Source organism: Littorina saxatilis, unplaced genomic scaffold (genome assembly GCF_037325665.1).
Source record: "Littorina saxatilis isolate snail1 unplaced genomic scaffold, US_GU_Lsax_2.0 scaffold_808, whole genome shotgun sequence".
Taxonomy (NCBI): domain Eukaryota; kingdom Metazoa; phylum Mollusca; class Gastropoda; order Littorinimorpha; family Littorinidae; genus Littorina; species Littorina saxatilis.
The window spans coordinates 23,694-45,000 of NW_027129023.1; the positions used below are offsets into that span (position 1 = coordinate 23,694).

A 21,307-nucleotide genomic window follows, 5' to 3' on the forward strand; every position below is an offset into this window, starting at 1 on the left:
TTTGATGGCGTCATATCCGGCTTTTTGTAAAAGTTGAGGCGGCACTGTCACACCCTCAATTTTCTATGGAATTGATTGAAATTTTGGCAAAGCAATCTTCGACGAAAGCCGGACTTTGGTAAGGCCTTTCTGCTTGGAGGCTTAAACATTAATTACTGAGTTGGCTCATCAAAGTTGTAATTAAAATAGATTTTTCGCAAACAGATTTAAATTGAAGGCAGCATATTCTTCATCAAATTTTGAAACTAAAAATATATACATATGTCATGTTTACTCTTAAAATGTGATCACAATTAGCGAAAATAGGTTAATTAGTACTTCGATTATTATTTAAACATACAAATATAATATGTTCTATTCGAAACAAGCTCAACAAGTTAAAAAGAATAGAGAAAAGCGCGCTTCCCTGCTTACCGCAGTACACTATTTCGCTATTCTTGCATGTCTGTTTACTTCGTGTTCCACGCAAAAGTTGAGCGACTTTCTTGCTGCCTGGATTGACGAAGCTGTTTTGTCCTGTGCCCGTATGCTTATGGGGGAAGTTCGCGAAAACTCCCGAAGTTTTGAGTGACATCGGAAGAACTTGCCTCACTTTCGTATGCATGGGGCAGAAGAACGGCTTACTTCGAAGCAAAACGAGGAAGTAATTGATGGTAGTTTGCGACAACTTCCTACGTTTTGAGCGACATCGGAAGTACATCCTCAATTTCGCATGCATGGGACGGAAAAAGTGCTTACTTTTGAAGCAAGCGAGGAATTGTACTACAGCGAAACCCAGGAGTAAACACGCTGCTTCCAAAGTTGCTCAGTGCAAAATAGCAGGGCTTTTCTTCGGTTTTTCATATAAAACCGATCTAACGCAAATGAAAGTCCCAAAGAGAGAAAATAGAAAGAAAAGTCGTATCTCGTGCGTGCATTTCGTGTAAATTTTCCTGAATACAAACCTGAGTTGCCAGCTTTGACTTTTGTTCGTTCTCGGTCACTGGCCACCACTCTTAAAATTTCATCCCCGCTTATGGGGGGGGGGGAGGTGTGTTTCTATGTAAATGGGCGTCTTTGTGTGCATGTGTGAGTGTGTGTTTGTGTGAGAGTGTGCGTGTGTGTGGGTGTGTGTGTGCGTGCGTGTGTAGGTGTGCGTGTGTTCATTCATTCATTTGTTTGCAGTACACGCGCGCACATGTGTGTGTGTGTGTTTGTGTGTGTGTGTGTGCGTGTGGGTGTGTGTGGGAAAGTGTTTGTATGTATTTGTGCGAGTGCCGCATGTGCGTGCGTGCGTGCGGGTATAATTGTGCGTTTGTTTGTGTGCGCGTGCGTGTGTGTGTGTGTGTGTGTGTGTGTGTGTGTGTGCACCCCCCAGACACACACTATTATGAGCTGATTATTTGCGCCTCGATATTTTATTTATTTTCTTACGTTTTATGTTGTTTGTTGTGATTCACCACACCCGAGTTTCTCGAAATTGAGATAATAAAGTGTAATGTCCAACACACATGCAGTCACGCGCGTATGATAAACCAATCCAATCTTGACTTTCAACTTTACATAAACATACATCCTGTTCACAATTAACGAGGACAAATATAATTTACTAACACCTAAGTACAACAATTTACCTTTTGTAAAAATTTGGACACACATTTTCCCAAATAATATGAAAGTTACTGAACTTATCTTCTTTTCACTACACCTTATATCTTGATTCCCCCCAAAACTTGACTAGTTCTGCCTTTTTAAATTGACCAGTAGCCCAAAACTTTCGCTCTAACCAAACAGTTTTACCGATACACAATCATTAAAAACAAGTCGCGTAAGGCGAAAATACAATATTTAGTCAAGTAGCTGTCGAACTCACAGAATGAAACTGAACGCAATGCCATTTTTCAGCAAGACCGTATACTCGTAGCATCGTCAGTCCACCGCTCATGGCAAAGGCAGTGAAATTGACAAGAAGAGCGGGGTAGTAGTTGCGCTGAGAAGGATAGCACGCTTTTCTGTACCTCTCTTTGTTTTAACTTTCTGAGCGTGTTTTTAATCCAAACATAACATATCTATATGTTTTTGGAATCAGGAACCGACAAGGAATAAGATGAAAGTGTTTTTAAATTGATTTCGACAATTTAATTTTGATTATAATTTTTATATATTTAATTTTCAGAGCTTGTTTTTAATCCGAATATAACATATTTATATGTTTTTGGAATCAGCAAATGATGGAAAATAAGATAAACGTAAATTTGGATCGTTTTACAAATTTTTTATTTTTTTTTACAATTTTCAGATTTTTGATGACCAAAGTCATTAATTAATTTTTAAGCCACACAGCTGAAATGCAATACCGAAGTCCGGGCTTCGTCGAAGATTACTTGACCAAAATTTCAACCAATTTGGTTGAAAAATGAGGGCGTGACAGTGCCGCCTCAACTTTCACGAAAAGCCGGATATGACGTCATCAAAGACATTTATCAAAAAAATGAAAAAAAGGTTCGGGGATTTCATACCCAGGAACTCTCATGTCAAATTTCATAAAGATCGGTCCAGTAGTTTAGTCTGAATCGCTCTACACACACACACAGACAGACAGACACACACACACACACACACACACACACACACACACACACACACACACACACATACACCACGACCCTCGTCTCGATTCCCCCCTCTACGTTAAAATATTTAGTCAAAACTTGACTAAATATAAAAAAGAGGTTTAACATAACCGACTTCGCTACCACATAAACAAACAAGTCACGTAAGGCGAAAATACAACATTTAGTCAAGCTGTCGAACTCACAGAATGAAACTGAACGCAATGCAATTTTTTCAGCAAGACCGTATACTCGTAGCATCGTCAGTCCACCGCTCTTGGCAAAGGCAGTGAAATTGACAAGAAGAGCGGGGTAGTAGTTGCGCTGAGAAGGATAGCACACTTTTCTGTACCTCTCTTCGTTTTAACTTTCTGAGCGTGTTTTTAATCCAAACATATCATATCTATATGTTTTTGGAATCAGGAACCGACAAGGAATAAGATGAAAGTGTTTTTTAATTGATTTCGAAATTTTAATTTTGATAATAATTTTTATATATGTTTAATTTTCAGTGCTTGTTTTTATTCCAAATATAACATATTTATATGTTTTTGGAATCAGAAAATGATGAAGAATAAGATGAACGTAAAATTGGATCGTTTTATAAAATAAAATATTTTTTTTACAATTTTCAGACTTTTAATGACCAAAGTCATTAATTAATTTTTAAGCCACCAAGCTGAAATGCAATACCGAAGTCCGGGCTTTGTCGAAGATTGCTTGGCCAAAATGTCAATCAATTTGATTGAAAAATGAGGGTGTGACAGTGCCGCCTTAACTTTTACAAAAAGCCGGATATGACGTCATCAAAAGTATTTATCGAAAAAAAGAAAAATATGTCCGGGGATATCATTCCCAGGAACTCTCATGTCAAATTTCATAAAGATCGGTCCAGTAGTTTAATCTGAATCGCTCTACACGTACGCACACACACACACACACACACACACACACACACACACACACACACACACACACACACACATACACCACGGCCCTCGTTTCGATTCCCCCTCTATATATACATTGATATTTTGTTAATTTATCCGTCGCGATATAACCCTCGTGGTTGAAAACGACGTTAAACACCAAATAAAGAAAGAACAGAATTTAATTTCTGCAGCTTAGGTAACTGCGCCATGTGTAAAAGATGGGTAGCATATGATTCGGACATACCTCGACACCACACATTTAAAAAAACAATGGAGACTATGCGCAGTTACCTAAGCTGCAGAATAAAATAGAAAAGTACCGATTGACACATCGCAAAGAAGCGATTTTTCCCCCGTGTCCTCTAGCGCTTGCGCCAGGGGAGGTAAGCAGGGCTAGCAGCAAAAGCGCTCATTGGTGTTACATATTGTTTTTATACATTTTAACTAGCATGCATCTTAATTGAAGCGTGACAAAATCATTTTGTCACATTGACTGAATTCTCAGACTGTCCACATTGACTGAAATCTCATAAAAGGGCACACATTAACGCTGTTTTATCCTTTCCCAATTATATGAAAATTTGATAGGCGTTTTATTGTTCAATCAATCAATCAATGAGGCTTATATCGCGCATATTCCGTGGGTACAGTTCTAGGCGCTCTGCAGTGATGCCGTGTGAGATGAAATTTTATACGGCCAGTAATTGCAGCCATTTCGGCGCATATTTACCTTTCACGGCCTCTATTCCAAGTCACACGGGTATAGGTAGACAATTATTAACTGTGCCTAAGCAATTTTTGCCAGGAAAGACCCCTTTGTCAATCGTGGGATCTTTAACGTGCACACCCAATGTAGTGTACACGGGGGGGAGTTCGGACACCGAAGAGAGTCTGCACACAAATTTGACTCTGAAATAAATTTCCGCCGAACCTGGGATCGAACTCACGCTGACAGCGGCCAACTGAATACAAATCCAGCGCGCTACCAACTGAGCTATATCCCCGCCCGTGTTCACAGTACCAAGTGTTACTTTTTCCTATTTGCTGATGTGTAAAACTGTTATTGTACGGTGCACACTATTTTCTCCAAATAAATTTATGGCATTTTGTTTTGTATGATGCCATCAAACATTTAACACGTTTTTGTTGCTTATTCACAATTAATTCTGTAATTTATAAAGAAAAAAATCCCGTGCGTAGCTCGGGTATCACTAGTGTCTATATGTTTTACATAGGTTCCCCATTAGCTGCTGTCCTCATCCCCAGCCGACTGTTTCCGCAGAAGCCGTGAAGGATACTTCTTCATGTAGCTCCAGAACAGCGCCAATCCGGAGGACGTTGACCATCTCCTTGGGTCCATCTCCAGTTGTTTCACTGACATCAAGAACTGGATGACTGAGAACAAGTTGCAGCTGAACAGTGAGAAGACGGAGGCCCTTCTCGTTGAAACACGACAGAAGATTGCTTCCCTCACTGTGACTGACCTCCAGCTGGATGACGCGACTGTTCCATTCTCCCCTGCTATCAAGAGCCTTGGCGTCTTTCTCGACTCCACTCTCTCCATGCAGACACACATCTCCTTCATCATCAAGACCTGCTTTTTCCACCTACGACGCATCGCCTCCATCCGTCGCTATCTCACCCACGACGCCTGTGTCAAGCTGGTTGTCTCCCTCTTCTTCAGTCGTCTGGACTACTGCAACTCCCTTCTGCTGGCCTCCCCGCCTCATCCATTCATGGCCTACAACGAGTCCAGAACGCTGCTGCTAGGCTGGCGTTGAGGAAGACAAAGCGAGACCACATCACCCCCCTACTTCGCTCCTAGCACTGGCTCCATGTCAACACCCGAATCTCCCACACACTGTTCACTCTGGTCTACAAGTGTCTCAACGACTCTGCTCCCGAGTACCTTCAATCCTCCCTGGACCTGTACACCCAGCCCTCCGACCGTCCCCTTCGTTCTGCTGCTGACCCACTCCGCCTTCACATCCCTCGCTCGAAACTCGCATCTGCTGGTCAGCGTGCATTTCTCTCCGCGGGCCCCTCCGTCTGGAACTGCCTGCCGCTTGAGCTTCGCCAGAGCCCCTCTCTTGACGCGTTCAAGAGTAGGTTGAAGACTCAGTTCTTCCCGTAGCTGGCTGTGACTTTCATGTTCGACGTGATGTGTTGTGCCCCAAAAGACATTCTTGTGCTGTGCTCTGTGAGAGGTGGTTTTTTCTTTGTGCTTAATATTATTTTGTTTGGACCTAGCTATTGATGTGTACATTGTTGTTAAACAGTTGTTTGTTGTATGTTTATCAGGGTTTGCTAGTGTGTGATAGGGTTCGTGTCCGTCTGTAGATGTTAGTTTCTTTGTTAGTCCTGTGTTGACAACTCTTCGACAAGCGCTTAGAACTGTACCCACGGAATACTTTCTTTCTTTCTTTCTTTCTTTTCTTTCTTTCTTTTCTTTCTTTCTTTGGTGTTTAACGTCGTTTTCAACCGCTCAAGGTTATATCGCGACCGAGGAAAGGGGGGGGGGAGATGGGATAGAGCCACTTGACTTGTCAATTGTTTCTTGTTTACAAAAGCACTAATCAAAAATTTGCTCCAGGGGCTTGCAACGTAGTACAATATATTACCTTACTGGGAGAATGCAAGTTTCCAGTACAAAGGACTTAACATTTCTTACATACTGCTTGACTAAAATCTTTACAAACATTGACTATATTCTATACAAGAAACACTTAACAAGGGTAAATGGAGAAACAGAATCCGTTAGTCGCCTCTTATGACAAGCTAGGGAGCATCCGGTAAATTCTTTCTCGTCCCAACCAATATGGGACTCCCCGCAACCCGCGGGGGGCCCACGGAATACGCGCTATATAAGCTTCCTATTGATTGATGTAGGCGTGGACATCTTTTTCGTCGCCATGCAAGGCTTCCAGTACCATATCATTTTGTGAATACTCTGGGGAACTGTCATCGACTTTGGAAGGACGCTTTATTTTAACACTTTACCCCACCTATGTTGACCAAGATTTGTTAAGCCCAGACCAGCTGTGCTGCAGCAGGTCAGTCAGAATTGTAGGAACTGTGTATCAACAGGCTAGAATGCTGGCGTTAGATCAACGTTACAGGAAGCGACTGAAGCTAACAGTCTGAGCAGAATGCGGATATGTGATGAATGAGAACAGATGCAATGTACATAGTGACTGTGTGTACGGATATATATCCATACCTGGTCAGATAGAGCCAAATGAGTGGGTACGGATATATCCGTACCTGGGAGACAAGGAGTCAAGACCACATCTGAACTGAGGATTTAGTCTCTCCATAATCAAACACCCCCCGCGGGTTAGGGGGAGTCCCATATTGGTTGGGACGAGAAAGAATTTACCCGATACTCCCCAGCATGTCGTAAGAGGCGACTAACGGATTCTGTTTTTCCTTTTACCCTTGTTAAGTGTTTCTTGTATAGAATATAGTCAATGTTTGTAAAGATTTTAGTCTAGCAGTATGTAAGAAATGTTAAGTCCTTTGTACTGGAAACTTGCATTCTCCCAATAAGGTAATATATTGTACTACGTTGCAAGCCCCTGGAGCAAATTTTTGATTAGTGCTTTTGTGAACAAGAAACAATTGACAAGTGGCTTTATCCCATCTCTCCCCTTCCCTCCGTCGCGATATAACCTTCGTGGTTGAAAACGACGTTAAACACCAAATAAACAAACATAATCAAACGCTGAAGAAGATTTCAGAATGAACTTTGTTAGATAAATTATGGTTATGATCGACACATTTTAGGTCCCCCCCTTCCCCCCTTTTCAGACTTCCCCGCTTTTAAGACCTTACGTTTTTGGATTTTCTGTTCACAACCCGTTGTACATTTACCTACATATTAAGCAGATTTCCTCCTTTTTAAGACCTGCTTTTTTTTATTCTGGGTTTGGAGGGGGGCCCACTGTATTTATTTTGTTCGAAATTCAGAATTCAAATAATTCTTCATCAACGAGTGATTACTGCCTCACCATAGCAGTTAGGTTAATCTTACTAACTCTTACTTTTATTAATGTGCCGTGATGCACAGACGTTGAGCAGTTTTCAGATGTTTATGAATCTAGGGCTTTCAAACTTTACTGACATGTTGGACTCGATGACATCCAAACATGAAGTTCAGTTACCCCTTTTCAACTTTGAAGGTCACATTGTGGGCGAATTTTTCGCAAAAAGTTGGAACATGGTATTCATGACTGTTCTCACTCACAAGGGAAGTAATTTAGTTATTTAGTAATTTACTGATTTTCATTTTGTTTAAGCTTTCCTTCACCCATTTAAATCATTCATAAATGTTCATACCCAAGGGAAGTAATTCACATATATATCTATGGCCAATGTTTTCACAGGGCATCTGCCCCCCACCCCCCCCCCATCCCCCCCTCACAACACACACTCACATGGGCTAAAACTGACATGGCTTTTATGGGTATGACCCTCTCACTCACAAGGGAAGTAATTTACTGATAGTGTGTTTTCATTTCGTGTGGCTTTCACACCGATTTAAATAATTTATTTTAGCTTATCCAATTATAGTGTGGATGAACACTGTCTCCACTCAAAATAGTCCTTTGCTATTGTATGTACATTGTGAATCAGCATTTTTGTTTTTGTTCTGTTTGAATAAAGTGCAATACTTTTACAACCAAAGTGTTAATGTTAAAGATGTTTACATAATGTGTGAAGGATGATGCATTTGAAAACTAATATTGTTAAATGTAAATTGACATGTGACAAGTCAGCAAAGTGCAATATCCAAGCATGAAACCCGCACACAATTCCCAAACAATATGCTTTCTTTTCCACAAAATTCCACCCAGGTGAAAACAATTATGTGAACGTCATAACATGGTGTTTTTTTACATTAATAATCAAGCCAAACACCAACTAACATGGTGTTAATAGGCATTTGAGCAAGCTTTAACACCAACATAACATGGAGTTAATAGGCATTTGAGCAATCTTTAAAAACCAACATAACATGGGGTTTTGCATGTTAAACCAGCAATAACATGATGTTAATCACGTTACAAGCAAGCCGTTACACCACCAAAACAAGCAGTTTTGCAAGTTAAGTCTACGATAACATGATGTTACTTGGCGTTAAACCAAAGCTTTAATGCCATCAAAACTTGGCATTTTTGCATGTTACAGACATGCTGTAACATGGTTTAACATGATGTTTTGACTGTCGCAAAACGCGCTGAAATTCCAGGCAATTTCGCAGTGATAACTTCAACAAAATCCAATCAAAATCTGGCGTTGTCGTGAACACCAAAATCTAATAAACCCATTGAAACTTGAAGTTTTGTTGGGATTTTGAGTAGTTTTGTAAGATACAAAACGCCACTTTTCGCCCAGTGCACATTATATTACAATAATTGCAAAAATGTCCATCAGCAAATTACATAATTATGACGAGCTTACCTGAGTAAGTGAAGTCTAATTGTGGTTTTATCGACCACAATGTAGAGAGGAAAGGGATTACGTGAGATAGAACGCGGGAATACGTCACTGTTTAACGACGTGTAAATGGTGCAGAGAAAAGAGAAAGAGAGAGGAAAGGGATAGGGAGGGAAAACGGTTATCAGTATAACTCTGAAGACAACTTAGGGCGAGGCACGTAATCCCTTTCCTCTCTACATTGTGGTCGATAAAACCACAATTAGACTTCACTTACTCAGGTAAGCTCGTCATGATTATGTAATTTTATCTCCCACAATTCCGAGAGGAATGGGTCACGTGAGACTTTAAAGTCTGTAGCATTTACACCCTAGCACTGTCGATGAATTGAAATACATATAAACCTACCCCAATTCTTCATGACGGAACAGCCTGTCCAAAACTCCTCCCACTGTCCACTGGTTTCTTGTAAAAAGTTGTGAAGGTGTTAGCCCGACGCCAACCACTAGTCTTCAGAATGGTTGCCAGAGGAATTTTACTTGCAGCTTTACTAGATGCAGCGGAACGAGTTGAATGCGGCGTAAATATTGTCATGTCAATACCCGCTTTTTGTAATCCAATCTTTGTCCATCGACGGATAGTATCTCTCGACACCGCTTTGTGAGGTGCTGTCCAACTGATAAAGAGTCTCGTTTCCGTTCCTCTAAATGCACGAGTTCTTTTGACATATTGTTTCAAATAATATACAACACAAATTGCCAAATCAGACGGAAAGGCACAAAATACCACTTCATTCTGATGTTTGTTTGGGCCAGAAGTTTTGAGCAAATCCCCAAACCTACATCGTACATCTTCCTTTGTCCAACTCATGTTACGCAAGTCCATCAACCAAATCGCCTGTCCCCTTTGACTAGAGACCAACAAGCACAACAGCACAGTTTTAAGCGTCAATTGCGCCAGCGATAAAAAATTTGCCGGTGACCATTCTTTTAACAAATGTAGCACTAGATTAGCGTCCCAGGTCACACAAGTACGAGGCAAAGCTGGCCGTCTGTTGAAAGCTCCTTTCAAAAACTTCTTCACCAGTGACAACCCACTGAACAATTATCCTGAAGGGACAATGCGGAAACAGCGCTTCATGCCATGTTCAAACTGCTGTATCCTTTGCCTTCTTGGAACAGTTTTGTTAAAAACCTTATCAACTCATGTGGAAAGGCACAAAAGGGATCTCTATATCCCGTTCAAGGCAATGTTGAAGCCAGCGTTTGAAATATGACTCGTAGTTACGCTTCGTACCCTCTCTCCACGCTGACAGGATAATGTCTGTTGCTTCATCCTGAATTCCCTATTTCTGAAGGGCTTTCCGGACAAGGAACATGCTACTAGTTTCATCTTCTTCAGTAGTGGATGGTGCTCCCCTGTCAGTGGATGACTGAGTAAGTTTTCTTTTCGGGGCAACATGACCGGCAGTTCTACTAGTAGACGCAACAGTTTGGTGAACCACACTTGCGTTGTCCATAATGGCACCACCAGCACACACTCCGCCTCTAAGACTTCTATCCTTTGGAGCACTCTTGGAATGAGACTGAAAGGCGGAAAACAGAACGCCTTGAACAATGACCAGTCTAAGGAAAATGCATCAATGGCAAATGCATCTGGGTCAGGTTTCCATGAAACATACTTTCTTAGCTGTGCGTTAACACGAGAAGCAAATAAGTCTACATCACAGAGACCAAACCGATTGATGACTTCTGCAAACACTTGTGTGTCCAAATGCTATTCAATGTTGTGTCTATCTGTTGCGAAAATGTACGCAAGCTATTCAGGTCCATACAAATACCGAGCACCGTCAGGCACCTATGGTCTATTTAATTAGGTGATGCAGCAAGTGCCTATGAATCGTCGGGAAAACCGAAGTATAATTACGTCAAAGTTTTGCTATCAGTTGACGTCATTTTGTTTGTCGTCAAGGAGTTGTCGTATTTCTTGAAGGAGTTTCCTTCAAAGCTTATTCTTTTACTTTCGATGTGATCGTCAGTTTACTTTGTTCATTAGTATTGGGAACATAAGGAGTTAGATAATAAATGAGGTTATTATTAGGTACGAAATTCTTGATCGCTATTTTCGCGAATAGACAAGAGTTTCCATTGGTCTAGGTTAGCTAACAACGCAAAGATGAGTTTCGGTTAGCGATTAAGGAGTCTGCGCAGAGAGAGAAAAGAATAACGATCGAAAAGAAAAGGCAACGGAAAGTGGAAGAGAAGGAGCGAAAGCATGAGAGGACCACAACAACACCGTTCTATGCCCATGCCTAGAAGCAAAACCCATCGCCAAGGGCGAACGAAGTTGGCAAGAGCTTACACAGAGGAGACACCCTATCTTTCACGGAGCGACCAGAGATCTGGCAGTGAGCGACAGCGGTAGCCGGTAACCGTCAGGGTGATGGAATCTTTTCTCGGTAAATATGTTTTTTAGATCCAAGTTGATTTTCCCAAGGTTACCAAGTTAATTTTTATGAGCACTGTATTGGTCACGGTATCACAAGTGTGATCAAATACCAAGATTTTATGTGATCACTGTAGATCAAACGTAATACATTGTATGAACGTTGAGCAGCATGAGGAACGAATGTGGATAATTAATTGTTTATAAAGTGCTGTAATGAATGATATAGTTGGATCTCCATTTGAATAACAAGATGTAGTTTTATCACACAGGTCTCAGGGGAAACGGTTTGTATGATGATAGAATAATTCCCAGTTCTGAGACTTGTCATTATTTCGACAGATATGTTGGTGTTTCGAGTTACGACTACGAGTTTCCAGTTCGAGATCTGAGGGACGAGTTTTTTTCACGATCAACCCTCTAACTTCGTGCGATGTTTTCCTGATCATCAATGATGAACTTTATATAACCGTTCGACGATAACCAGCCTGGACCACACGACGTTCCGACTGTCAACATCATCACTGCGTATTTTCAAGATGAGTGACTTTTAGAATTAGATCCAGGATATATGAACGATACAGAAATGAAGAATAACCCGTCGACCACGGAACAAGCCAGTAAATAAAAGTTGAATCTATAAATTTACAAATACGTCTTGTGTGTTTTGTGCATGAATCTGCAATAATGGTGTGATAGAATTTTTTTTAGAAACAAAATTCATTCTTGTTCTGATTTATAACGTAAAAGGTGAGGTCTTCGTACCCTCCGAGTACGCAACAGACAGGATCCGCAACACTATCTACACGGGATTCTGCATCTGCCTCTATATTTAGGCAACCCGGTAAGTGTGTTGCTGTTATACAATTACTATGTGATAAGCACCACAACCAAATGTCTCTGGCAATGTCGTTGCACAAAACTTTTGTGCTGCCCATGTTATTAATACAAGCAACAGTGGTGCTATTGTCTGTAAGTAACTGAATGTAAGAGTGACATAATCCCCTGTAAAGGGATTTCAGGGCAAAGTAACCTGCTTTAAGTTCCAAACAATTAATATGTTCAAAAGCTTCTTCCTTGGTCCACATTCCCCCTGTGGTGCTACCCTGACACTCCGCCCCCACCCTATTTTCGAAGCATCTGATTTGACTATTACAGTAGGTATGCCTCTGCTAACAGGGGAAGGATATTGCTTTACATTATCAATCCACCAGAGAAGGTCTGAACGAACTTGTTCTGAAACCACAAGTTCTGCATCAAAGTCACCTTTCCTAACAGCAAGGGCTTCATTTTTTGCGATCTCTAATCGTTTAAAAAAAGAGAGGTGCAACCCAAACACCCGGTTGGGCAGCCACTAAATATCCGATAACTTCAGCCAACTGCCTAATTGTACATTTCTTTCTTCCAGCCAAATCAGCGCACTTATTACGAATTTTATCAACTGTCCGGGGGGGGGGGGGGGTCAGAGAAACTAACATGTTCTGAGAATCAAGCTGAAACCCTAAAAACTCAATGCATTGAGTAGGTGTAAATACCGACTTCACAGGATGCACAGTAAAGCCCAAACGATCCAACAAAGCACATGTATCTAACACTGCTGCCTGGCATTCTTCAAAAGTGTCTCCTTGCAAAAGGGTATCATCAATGTATATCAGAAGGGTATGGCCAGATAAACGTAAGTGGGCCAATACAGGCTTCAGTAGTTTCGTGAAAAGGCGGGGAGAATCACGGTATCCCTGTGGAAGAGCCAGGAACTCACAGGTTTTGCCATGAAACTGAAATCTGAAATATTTTCTGAACTTGTGAGCGATGCGTATGGAGAAATATGCATCTTTTAGATCAACTGAGGCAAAAAAAGCAATCTTTTTTCATTAATGACACTGCGTTTTTTAATGTATCCATCTTGAAGTGAATCTTTTCAATTGTCCGATTCAATTTTTTTTTTTTTTTTTTAAGGTTTAAAATAACCCTTTGACTACCATCTTTTTTCTGACGCAAGAAATACTTGATAAAAGTTGATCTGGCCGTTGATCCACCTCTTGAACAATCTGTTTCTCCACTAGCTTCGCTACTTCATTAGCCACTAGCTCATCCTCGGAAGAAGAAATCTAATTTCTTTCCTGTCTGGAATGTGTTCACCAGTGATTATAAATTCAATCTATTTCAATTCCTGCGACTTGCTGCAGGATCCATCTATCAGAGGTTAACTGTCTCCAACTATTTAAATGATCAGCAACTTTTCCACTATGAAAGTTCTCAGGAGTATTCACACATTTTGAACTGACCTGTTCCCTAAAAATAGAAACCGCTGGCGCACAAATATCAGATTCTAATCCCGTTTTGTTTTCTTGGAGGGAATTCCGCTCTGTTGGGAGTGGAACTAGGGAGAGAATTTGTGTCCTGTCTGTCGGTTGGAGACACCTCTTCTCTGCTGGTACTGTTGTCTCTGCTGAAACTGTTGTCGAGGCCGCCCTTGGTAGAACTGACGACCTCTGGTGGCCCTGTTTGAAATTTAGCTGCGCATTGCATAAGGCCCTGCAGTCTTCGCTAAGTGTCGGCCTGAGTACTTCACGCCGCACTTGTGACAGGTCCTTGTGTGAAGCCATAAGAAGTCGGGCCGCATCGGCCAATTTGCTAAAGCTGTCACGCTCACTCATCTTCCGACTTGCTGGTTTTTCTTTGAGGTCGGACATAAGCTGAGCGATAATTTTCAGCGCACAACCTACTTGTTCCTGAACAAAGGACAGGTTCGAGTCTCTTTTCTTTGCAAACTTGTCTAACAGTTTGCCATCTAATTCACGATTGAGAGTCGGCGTTCGAAGCGACGTGACAATTTTGGGCCGCGGATAGTTCTGAAGAGTGTCTCGCACACGTGCCCGATCTGATGGAAGAAGAAGTCCTTCCTCAAAACGATCTGCCAGAGATGGATGAATCCCCTCGCCAACTGTATCTACTACTACTATGCCTGCGTCAAAATCATTGTCCGAAGCAACATCCGTGTCTTCAGCCGAATCAAACTCATTTTCAAACTGCTCAGTCATGAGCAAATCTAACCGAAGCACTGTCTTCTCCATCCGCTTGCGACTCTTGCGCCGAACTGCTTTCGGTTCCATGCGACTCGGTTCCACGCGATGTTGAAGCAACAGGCGTCGCATTAAGCTTACCAACTTTCTCCAAATCACATAGTCTGCCAGACAAGGCAGTCATTGTCTCCAAAATTTTGTCCATTTTCAGAGTAACTTCACAATCACGTAGGCCAGACGAGCTCTTCTCTATTGAAAGAGACTTATCAACTCCCGCCTTTTCTGACGGTATCACTTCAGAAGGTTGTGCCTTCGCCGGTTTCTTGCCGGTTTTCTTCCCGCCAGCAGCACATTCACCACCTCCCGAGTCCGCCATATTCCGAACAAAAACCACACGAAAAAGTGATATTGATTCCTGCGGACGAGCAAGCGCACCCGTAACAGTATGAAAACAATTTAAAATCCACTGCAAAGATTTTCAAATCTTCAATGGACTAGTGCCCAGCCTTGGCACAGCGGACCTTCTGTGGCCCATAGTTCGCCTCAGGCGATAGTAATTGCTGTAATCGAGACAGCTGCTGAAAAAACAAAGAGGCTGCTTCAGCAAATCGTGACTGACTATGTCAGCAAATCGTGACTGACTGTGTCAGCAAACGTGTACTACATTTCCGTAGCCAAAATAATATGTCATCCTACCAAAACAAGTAACAATTCCGACTGACCTTAGGTCACACGTGCAAAAACAAGTAACGATCCCAACTGACCCAAATATAGTAGGTCACACCTGCAAAACAATGAACTGACGCCTGTAACATTTCCATGTGTTAGCTTCGACAAATAAAATTCATACGCGAAACGACAAGTTCCCGGTTCAAAAACCAACAAACACCGAAAACTCCAAACTGTTTCCTTACCTTGCAAGTTGACAAAATGATAAACAATCAAAATAGTCAATACACTTCAACTAACCTACAACTAAAACTTGTACAGAGAAAGGTTAGAGAAAAATGAAAGCAAAGCAAGAGAGACAGTGCACCAACACGTCTTCACAGGACGAAAACCATTCGTTCAGTGACGTATTCCTGCGTTCTACCTCACGTGACCCATTCCTCTCGGAATTGTGGGAGATAAAATTCAAATATGGTAAACAGTATGATTTGAATGTCGTGTTTGAACGAGAAGTTACGCTGGGATGCCAGTTTATTCATATGTGATGTGAAATAGTAATTATCCCCCCCCTCTGCTTCTTTCTCTCTGTAAACTTGTAGGGCTAGTTATTTTTCGGTAACTTACCCAACAACCAAAATCACTTACCCAACAACGGGCCTGAATCCTCGATAGCTCATGGGTAGAGACTGTACACATTGTGGATCTACTTTTTGCGACTCAAAAGTTCAGAACACTCTAACGTACAAAATATATATTTCTGGAGCAAACAATACAACCATACCGCATTTAAACCAGCAACTACAGGCTTGAACACATGAATCTCAATATAAAATCCATGAGTTTGGTTGTTTTCTGAATTCAGATCTGCCGTGCACAATCGTTTATCGCTAGCAAGATTCCAAGGAAAAGTAACTCTCATACTTTGTCTAGCGACACGAGTAGTTCCCCTTCCAGATTTCGGCTGCATCGACAAGACTGCAATCCGACGGTCAGTTTTCAACAATATTTCAATTTATAAACAGATCACACGCAATCAATTGCAAACATTTAATCAACTTGAAGAACATGCAGCGGTTTCATACACTATTTTGCCCCAGAAAACTAAACTTCATACAGTTTTTAGCGTTGGAACACGGGTGTAAAACTTCGTCTGCTAGTCACATTCGAGGAAAGAACATTTTCTGAGCGATACCAAAACATGAACAGAACACACACTATCTGCCTTTACCGCCACAGCAGAATGACAAAATAACTGTGTACTTGATTTTAGTTCAAAACATAGAAACTGACAAGAAGTGTGAACAAATTTGAATGATTTGCACGGAACTATACAACCGCGCATTAATCGATCGCCTGCGCAGGTAGACTGGTTGGGTGAATATGATTTGATCAAACTTTCGCACAAAAACTCCTCTTTTCTTTGAATAACTGAAGAAAGAAAGGAGGGATAAAGAGGTTACATACCTCGTCTCAGTGATTATCAAAAATAATGGTCTCAGTTCGCGGTCATGAAAAAGCTCGCTGAAGCTCGCATTTTTCATGATCCGCTAACTTCGACCATTATTTTTGATAATCACTGAGACTCGGCGTGTAACCTCTACATATGTGTTTAGACCGATGATTTAAAATAGCATGGTTTGTGTATGTGTGTCCATATTGTGTTGAAGTAGATCCTTGTTTGATACAGGGAAACATTGATCCATGTACACGTACCTGCCATTATTTATTTAATGTGTGTTTATATTATTACACGATTCAGACACATATCCAACTGCATATATACATATATTTAAAATATGAATAAGGGTAATTTGAAAGAAGTATTGTACATTTTGAAGCTTTTGTCCAACATATATCAAACATACAATTTGTAAATATGTTGAGAAAAAAATTCTTTCTGTCTACGTACCGCTGGTTTTTTTAGAGCACGCTGGTATAAGTCTACGGCGAAGGGAACGCAATTCACTCTTATTCGCCGTAGTCATACCAATCATCATCATCGTCATTGCCAACACCATTACTGCTGCTTTTGCTTTCATCGTCATCGTAAAGTCCATGTATCACCAACAAAAGAAGCGCCTGGTTATATACACATACATTAAAACCCAAAAACCAACCAACCAACCATATACACATACGTGTTGGGTTTTTTTTGCGCGCATACACCAGGGGCGTAGGAAGATACGTAGAGGAGGTCCGGCACATTTTTGGTGAGAAATTTAATACGAGATCGTGGTGGTTTTTTTTAAGTTTGGGAAGACGCTTAAGCATGCCTTTTTAATCGATAAACAATAATATTAAATAACACACTTGGTTTTTGTTTGTTTAACTGTATATTAATATGTGGCACAAAACCGGCACGGTTGGCCTAGTGGTAAGGCGTCCGCCCCTTGATCGGGCGGTCGTGGGTTCGAACCCCGGCCGGGTCATACGCAAGACTTTAAAATTGGCGTCTGGCATTATGGGGTTAGTGCTAGGACTGGTTGGTCCGGTGTCAGAATAATGTGACTGGGTGAGACATGAAGCCTGTGCTGCGACTTCTGTCTTGTGTGTGGCGCACGTTATATGTCAAAGCAGCACCGCCCTGATATGGCCCCTCGTGGTCGGCTGGGCGTTAAGCAAACAAACAAACAAAAAATCTGTGGCACAGCAAATTTAACATTTACTTTTGGCACGAATTTGTACAATACATAAGTGAACAAGAATGTATTAAGTGTTGTGTCTGCGGTGTCAAAATGTGCGAACAGATGAGATTGTGTTTGTGTTTGGTAATCGAGTATTTGTGTCCGTGTGTGTTTGGTAATCGATTATTTGGGTCCGTGTGTTTGTGTTTGGTAATGGAGTATTTGTGTCCGTGCGTGTGTGTTTGGTAATCAAGTATTTGTGTCCTTCTGTTTGTGTTTGGTAATCGAGTATTTGTGTCCGTGCGTGTATGTTTGGTAATCAAGTATTTGTGTCCGTGCGTGTGTGTTTGGTATTCGAGTATTTGTGTCCGTGCGTGTGTTTGGTATTCGAGTATTTGTGTCCGTGCGTGTGTTTGGTATTCGAGTATTTGTGTCCGTGCGCGCGTGTGTTTGGTATTCGAGTATTTGTGTCCGTGCGCGTGTGTTCGGTATTCGAGTATTTGTGTCCGTGCGTGTGTGTTTGGTATTCGAGTATTTGTGTCCGTGCGTGTGTTTGGTATTCGAGTATTTGTGTCCGTGCGTGTGTTTGGTATTCGAGTATTTGTGTCCGTGCGTGTGTTTGGTATTCGAGTATTTGTGTCCGTGCGTGTGTTTGGTATTCAAGTATTTGTGTCCGTGTGTGTGTTTGGTATTCGAGTATTTGTGTCCGTGCGTGTGTGCGTAATTCAGGCTCCGCAGTCCAGACACAAGGTGTGACTAACAACAATCAGACAAATTGCGTTGCGGAGTACGGCTGTTTACACAATAAATGCATGAAATTGACTAAGGCTGTTTACACAATAAATGCATGACATTGACTAAGGCTGTTTACACAATAAATGCATGGAATTGACTAAGGCTGTTTACACAATAAATGCATGGAATTGACTAAGGCTGTTTACACAATAAATGCATGAAATTGACTAAGGCTGTTTACACAATAAATGCATGAAATTGACTAAGGCTGTTTACACAATAAATGCATGACATTGACTAAGGCTGTTTACACAATAAATGCATGGAATTGACTAAGGCTGTTTACACAATAAATGCATGGAATTGACTAAGGCTGTTTACACAATAAATGCATGAAATTGACTAAGGCTGTTTACACAATAAATGCATGGAATTGACTAAGGCTGTTTACACAATAAATGCATGGAATTGACTAAGGCTGTTTACACAATAAATGCATGGAATTGACTATGGCTGTTAACACAATAAATGCATGAAATTGACTAAGGCTGTTTACACAATAAATGCATGAAATTGACTAAGGCTGTTTACACAATAAATGCATGAAATTGACTAAGGCTGTTTACACAATAAATGCATGAAATTGACTAAGGCTGTTTACACAATAAATGCATGAAATTGACTAAGGCTGTTTACACAATAAATGCATGGAATTGACTAAGGCTGTTTACACAATAAATGCATGAAATTGACTAAGGCTGTTTACACAATAAATGCATGAAATTGACTAAGGCTGTTTACACAATAAATGCATGAAATTGACTAAGGCTGTTTACACAATAAATGCATGGAATTGACTAAGGCTGTTTACACAATAAATGCATGAAATTGACTAAGGCTGTTTAAACAATAAATGCATGAAATTGACTAAGGCTGTTTAAACAATAAATGCATGAAATTGACTAAGGCTGTTTACACAATAAATGCATGGAATTGACTAAGGCTGTTTACACAATAAATGCATGAAATTGACTAAGGCTGTTTACACAATAAATGCATGAAATTGACTAAGGCTGTTTACACAATAAATGCATGAAATTGACTAAGGCTGTTTACACAATAAATGCATGAAATTGACTAAGGCTGTTTACACAATAAATGCATGAAATTGACTAAGGCTGTTTACACAATAAATGCATGAAATTGACTAAGGCTGTTTACACAATAAATGCATGAAATTGACTAAGGCTGTTTAAACAATAAATGCATGAAATTGACTAAGGCTGTTTACACAATAAATGCATGAAATTGACTAAGGCTGTTTACACAATAAATGCATGAAATTGACTAAGGCTGTTTACACAATAAATGCATGGAATTGACTAAGGCTGTTTACACAATAAATGCATGAAATTGACTAAGGCTGTTTACACAATAAATGCATGAAATTGACTAAGGCTGTTTACACAATAAATGCATGGAATTGACTAAGGCTGTTTACACAATAAATGCATGAAATTGACTAAGGCTGTTTAAACAATAAATGCATGGAATTGACTAAGGCTGTTTACACAATAAATGCATGGAATTGACTAAGGCTGTTTACACAATAAATGCATGAAATTGACTAAGGCTGTTTACACAATAAATGCATGAAATTGACTAAGGCTGTTTACACAATAAATGCATGAAATTGACTAAGGCTGTTTACACAATAAATGCATGAAATTGACTAAGGCTGTTTACACAATAAATGCATGAAATTGACTAAGGCTGTTTACACAATAAATGCATGAAATTGACTAAGGCTGTTTACACAATAAATGCATGAAATTGACTAAGGCTGTTTACACAATAAATGCATGGAATTGACTAAGGCTGTTTACACAATAAATGCATGAAATTGACTAAGGCTGTTTACACAATAAATGCATGAAATTGACTAAGGCTGTTTACACAATAAATGCATGAAATTGACTAAGGCTGTTTACACAATAAATGCATGAAATTGACTAAGGCTGTTTAAACAATAAATGCATGAAATTGACTAAGGCTGTTTACACAATAAATGCATGGAATTGACTAAGGCTGTTTACACAATAAATGCATGAAATTGACTAAGGCTGTTTAAACAATAAATGCATGAAATTGACTAAGGCTGTTTACACAATAAATGCATGAAATTGACTAAGGCTGTTTACACAATAAATGCATGAAATTGACTAAGGCTGTTTACACAATAAATGCATGAAATTGACTAAGGCTGTTTACACAATAAATGCATGAAATTGATTAAGGCTGTTTACACAATAAATGCATGAAATTGACTAAGGCTGTTTACACAATAAATGCATGAAATTGACTAAGGCTGTTTACACAATAAATGCATGAAATTGATTAAGGGTAGACGTGCTTCCGGAAAACTTCTGCCAGGATTTTAATTTTGTAAGCGGTGTGACACAGCAAGCGCCCTTGACATGGGGTCAAGCTTTTCAAAGCGAGGCGAAGCAATAGCACGTGGTTGACCGGCTTTTACCTGCCATCGCGACCAACAACTTTAACTTTGATGAGTATGTTATGCAGTGTGCGCTTAATCATGTTAATGTGATACCCTTTGCTTTGGACACTGTATTGATCGGAGTTCACGATCCGTTGCAACAATGATGGCTGGCCCGTAGTTTGTTTGTTTGTTTGTTTGTTTGTTTGTTTGCTTAACGCCCAGCCGACCACGAAGGGCCATATCAGGGCGGTGCTGCTCTGGCGTATAACGTGCGCCACACACAAGACAGAAGTCGCAGCACAGGCTTCATGTCTCACCCCGTCACATTATTCTGACACTGGCTGGCCCG

General features: G+C 40.6%; 1 protein-coding gene and 1 long non-coding RNA gene across 2 annotated transcripts in view; one reads left to right on the forward strand and one right to left on the reverse strand.

Moving 5' to 3' along the window:
• Positions 1–17,170, reverse strand: part of LOC138957312 (uncharacterized) — a gene marked incomplete at its 3' end in the record, with an annotated part of 33,262 nt that extends 16,092 nt beyond the window's left edge. Inside the window, 1 exon segment of the mRNA XM_070328445.1 lies at positions 17,009–17,170. Coding sequence (XP_070184546.1) covers positions 17,009–17,156 — 148 coding nt within the window.
• LOC138957313 (uncharacterized) lies at positions 10,764–12,059 on the forward strand. The gene is made up of 2 exons (XR_011452993.1): positions 10,764–11,420; positions 11,750–12,059. It is a non-coding gene; the product is annotated as an uncharacterized lncRNA (long non-coding RNA).
• Positions 17,171–21,307: the final 4,137 nt, after the last annotated feature.